This window comes from Nematolebias whitei, chromosome 17, assembly GCF_014905685.2.
Source record: "Nematolebias whitei isolate Nwh7 chromosome 17, NemWhi1, whole genome shotgun sequence".
NCBI classification, from domain to species: Eukaryota; Metazoa; Chordata; class Actinopteri; order Cyprinodontiformes; family Rivulidae; genus Nematolebias; species Nematolebias whitei.
Window position 1 is genome coordinate 25297610 of NC_056514.1, and position 3533 is coordinate 25301142.

The 3533-nt window shown below is 37.0% G+C and overlaps 1 protein-coding gene across 1 annotated transcript in view; it reads right to left on the reverse strand.

Moving 5' to 3' along the window:
* LOC119423484 (integrin alpha-M-like) overlaps positions 1-3533 on the reverse strand; it is a 14683-nt gene that overhangs the window by 3689 nt on the left and 7461 nt on the right. The window contains exons 8-18 of the mRNA XM_037690880.1: positions 3355-3505; positions 3059-3209; positions 2689-2762; positions 2439-2562; positions 2095-2231; positions 1856-1996; positions 1551-1763; positions 1319-1452; positions 552-694; positions 325-479; positions 93-218 (exon numbers count right to left, since the gene is read on the reverse strand). Of these exons, the coding sequence (XP_037546808.1) occupies positions 93-218; positions 325-479; positions 552-694; positions 1319-1452; positions 1551-1763; positions 1856-1996; positions 2095-2231; positions 2439-2562; positions 2689-2762; positions 3059-3209; positions 3355-3505 (1549 nt within the window). The remainder of the gene's footprint in view (positions 1-92; positions 219-324; positions 480-551; positions 695-1318; positions 1453-1550; positions 1764-1855; positions 1997-2094; positions 2232-2438; positions 2563-2688; positions 2763-3058; positions 3210-3354; positions 3506-3533) is intronic.

Consider the following 3533-nt stretch of genomic DNA (forward strand, 5'->3'; position numbering starts at 1 on the left):
GATGGATGGATGGATGGATGGATGGATGGATGGATGGATGGATGGATGGATGGACGGATGGATGGATGGACGGATGTTTCATAGTTACTCACAGGATGAAAGGATGTTGTTTGAGCCTCCTGGGCGAGACTTGGTTTAAGATTAGTATTGGAGGGCAAACCACTGAAGGTGAATCTGAGCTCATTCTGTAGAGGATTGAGAGCATCTTCAGGACAAGACTGTAAGAGGATGGAAACATTAGGATAAAGTAGCCCACTATATCAAATCAATGTCTTTTTTTTCATGTTGGATCTCTAATAATCTTTTGATGCTATTAAACTTTACCTTGATAAAAAATGCCACACGATTGCACTTTTGTCCGGTTAAATCAACAACAACTGATTCGGTTTGGTCTCTCTGATCCTTACTGATGTAAGCTCGGTTCTTTGGAGTTGAACGAGTTGCATCCAGTGTTAAAGTGTAATTAATCTGGGCTTGAACTGAAACAGACATTTGATTTGTTTGAAAATTATACACACAGAGATTCAAATGACAGTGCAAAATGAAGGAACCTGCATCTCTTCCAGACAGTCTTCTCATGGTGAAACAGATCATAAGTGTTCCTTCTAGGGGTTTTGTGCAGTCTACATTTTGAGTTGGGATTTCCTTTGGGTTATACGACACTGTGGCATCCACCATCACTACAGGCCTGGATCTAGAAGAGGACACATTTGGGGAAAACACATCACCAGGATTTTGCTTTGCAAATACAATTCAAACAAAATGAGGAACTGAAGACTTGGCATGAACTCTTTTGATTGTGATTACGCCATCATATGTTACAAAAGCTAGGACCAGAATAGTTGAAGCCAAAAAAGAAATATGCCTTCTAGTGTCTGACTGCAGTACAAATTTAAAGTCCTGCCCCTCAATGTAAACAAATGGGATATTTTTCCTGTTCCTTGCTGATGTGTGTTCAAATATGCATTTTTAATATGTATTTTCTTTCTAGTTAGGCATTTAATGCTTAAAAATGTACATCACACTGTGAAATGATCAGATTGTATCACAGTGTGACAGATAGATCAGATACGCTCTAACAGAGTGTGATAGGATCACAGTCTGTCAGAGCGTTGAGATGGTGTGTTGGAGGAACCTTCATATTGAGGGTACAGATCTATATTCCTAGTGCACAGCCTCTGGCTCAAAAGATCCAACTTGGCACTCCCAAAAAAACCATTTTGTCTTCACTCATGGACAAAGGCAGTTAATGGAGGTGCTTCGAGCGGCTTTATTTATGCCAAAGGCAGTTACAATTAATGACCAGACTAAGACTTACCTGAGTAAGACAACTTTACCCTTTGAACCCACGGCTAAGTCAGGCAGTGTGTCTCCACTCTGATCATAGGACCACTGACTGATTGACAAACCAAAGAACTTTAGTCCTGATTGGACTTCGGAGGCAGCGATTCTCTGTGAATTGAAAAACCTCCATTTTTAAAATTTAAAACTACTAAAAATCACTCCTTGTCTTTCATTGTTTGCATTGAAAACTGTAAGAGTTATCTCACCTGTGAGTAGATGGAGTTGATTGTTCCATCACCTTTACTGTGAAATACATAAATGGAGCCTTGGTTGTCATTCTCCAATGGAGCTCCAACAGCCAACTCGTTGTTTTTGTCTGCGTTTAGATCAGGCAGGACCGCAAGAGAAGATCCAAACCTTCCTCTGTCTGATGGATCCCCTCGTAGTACAGTTAGAGAATCAAAGTGGCACTTGACATCCTGGTGACAATGTAAAAATGAGAGAAAGTAATTCAGGCTTATAAAATTATAAACAGTCTAACTAATATATTGAAGAACTTGCTGTCATTTACCAGACGAGTTAGGGTGCAAACATAAACTCGTCCCTCTCTGTCCTGGTCCTTGTACATCGGAGCAGAGACGAGGATCAGATCAGTGTAGCTGTCAGAATTCACATCCATGGCACAAACTTCTGCCCCAAAATATCCACCAATCTAGAACAGTCCAAGCAATAAATTATGTTTAGAAAATGCAGAGTAAAACAATAGGCACAATGGTTTTAATGTGTTTAATAAGCAGTAAGTATGTATACCTGGTGTGGATAGGGGTCGATTATTTTCTGACGATCTTCTCTGTAAACAGTGATGACAGCTCCTCTGTGTTTATATCTTGGAGCCCCAACAACTGTCAGACTGCCATATTTGGTTTCAGCAATAGCCATGGAATAACCTTAAATGGTCAGGTAAAGACAGCAGAGACATCATGTCCAAATGGTAAACTTGCCTCAAAATTTCAATCTTAAATCTGAACTATTATAAAGTTTTTACACTAAAATGTCTCAGTTTAATGCTATTTTGACTATTTCATTTCATATAATTTGACTAGAATTCTGCTGATACCCAACCTTATAATTTAGTTTTAATGTAATTTTCTTACCAAGATAGCTGTCAGGCTCTATATTTATTGGCTCATATGACCCAATGTTTTTGCCATCTTGCCGTGAGTACTTTTTGTAGCCTCCTCTCCACTGATTAGCACCGACAGCAGTCATTTGAATTCCCTGAAATGCAATCAAAAAGTTTGAAAATATAAATGTAAATGTAACATAGTATTATCATAGTATAATTTCCAGGGTTTTTTTTTTGTTTGTTTGTTTGTTTTGTTTTGTTTGCTGTTGTTGTTTTACCTCAGGTAAATAAGCTACTCTGAACCCATCTTGAGACATTTCCTGTTTCAGTGTCTCGCCACCGGTTTGAGATCCTATAGGATGTCAAAATAAAAATAATATAAAAAGACAGATTGAATTTCTTCCTGATCTTCTTGAGTTCTTTACAAGCATTTTAAACATTACATTTCTTGAGTTTAACTAAATTACATTTTATTCATAGGTTTAAATTTTACAAGAAAAGTGCAAATTTTAGAATATTAAATGTCAGAATTGTTCAGATTTCTACCGGGCCTTTCAGGATGAGTAATAAAGTTAAACATGAAAACAATTAATTTGGTCAAAAATTTACGGCTAATCTGAATTTTATTTTGTAAGACAACATCTGTACCTTCAACTGAAAAAATTCTTTCCTGCAATTTCCCCTGTATTTTTTCAAGAGCCTCAAAGGTATCACTTTTAAACACGTAGTCTTTGGGTGGATCAGATGCAATTTGTTCAAGCTCCTTTAATGCATCCACCCTTGAAAATGCAGTGCCCACCTAAAGATGTAGAATGTGAAAGAGATCATACTTCATTTCACCAATTTACAAATTTTATTAACCATCAGCTCACTTCATGTTACTTAAACAAAATTTAAGGGGCTGCAGTTATCTATTTTAATTATAATATCCATTTAAAACTTACCCCGATAGAAAATCGAGTGATGCTTTTATTTTTGGCTAATTCTATTGCCTCTGGTAATTTATCACTGTCGGTAGATATTCCATCTGTAATGACTATCAAAATCTTCTTCACATTTGACCTTGAGCCTGTATATCCTGAGAAGACAGCATTCCTGTAAAAAGAAAGATTATTTTAACTTA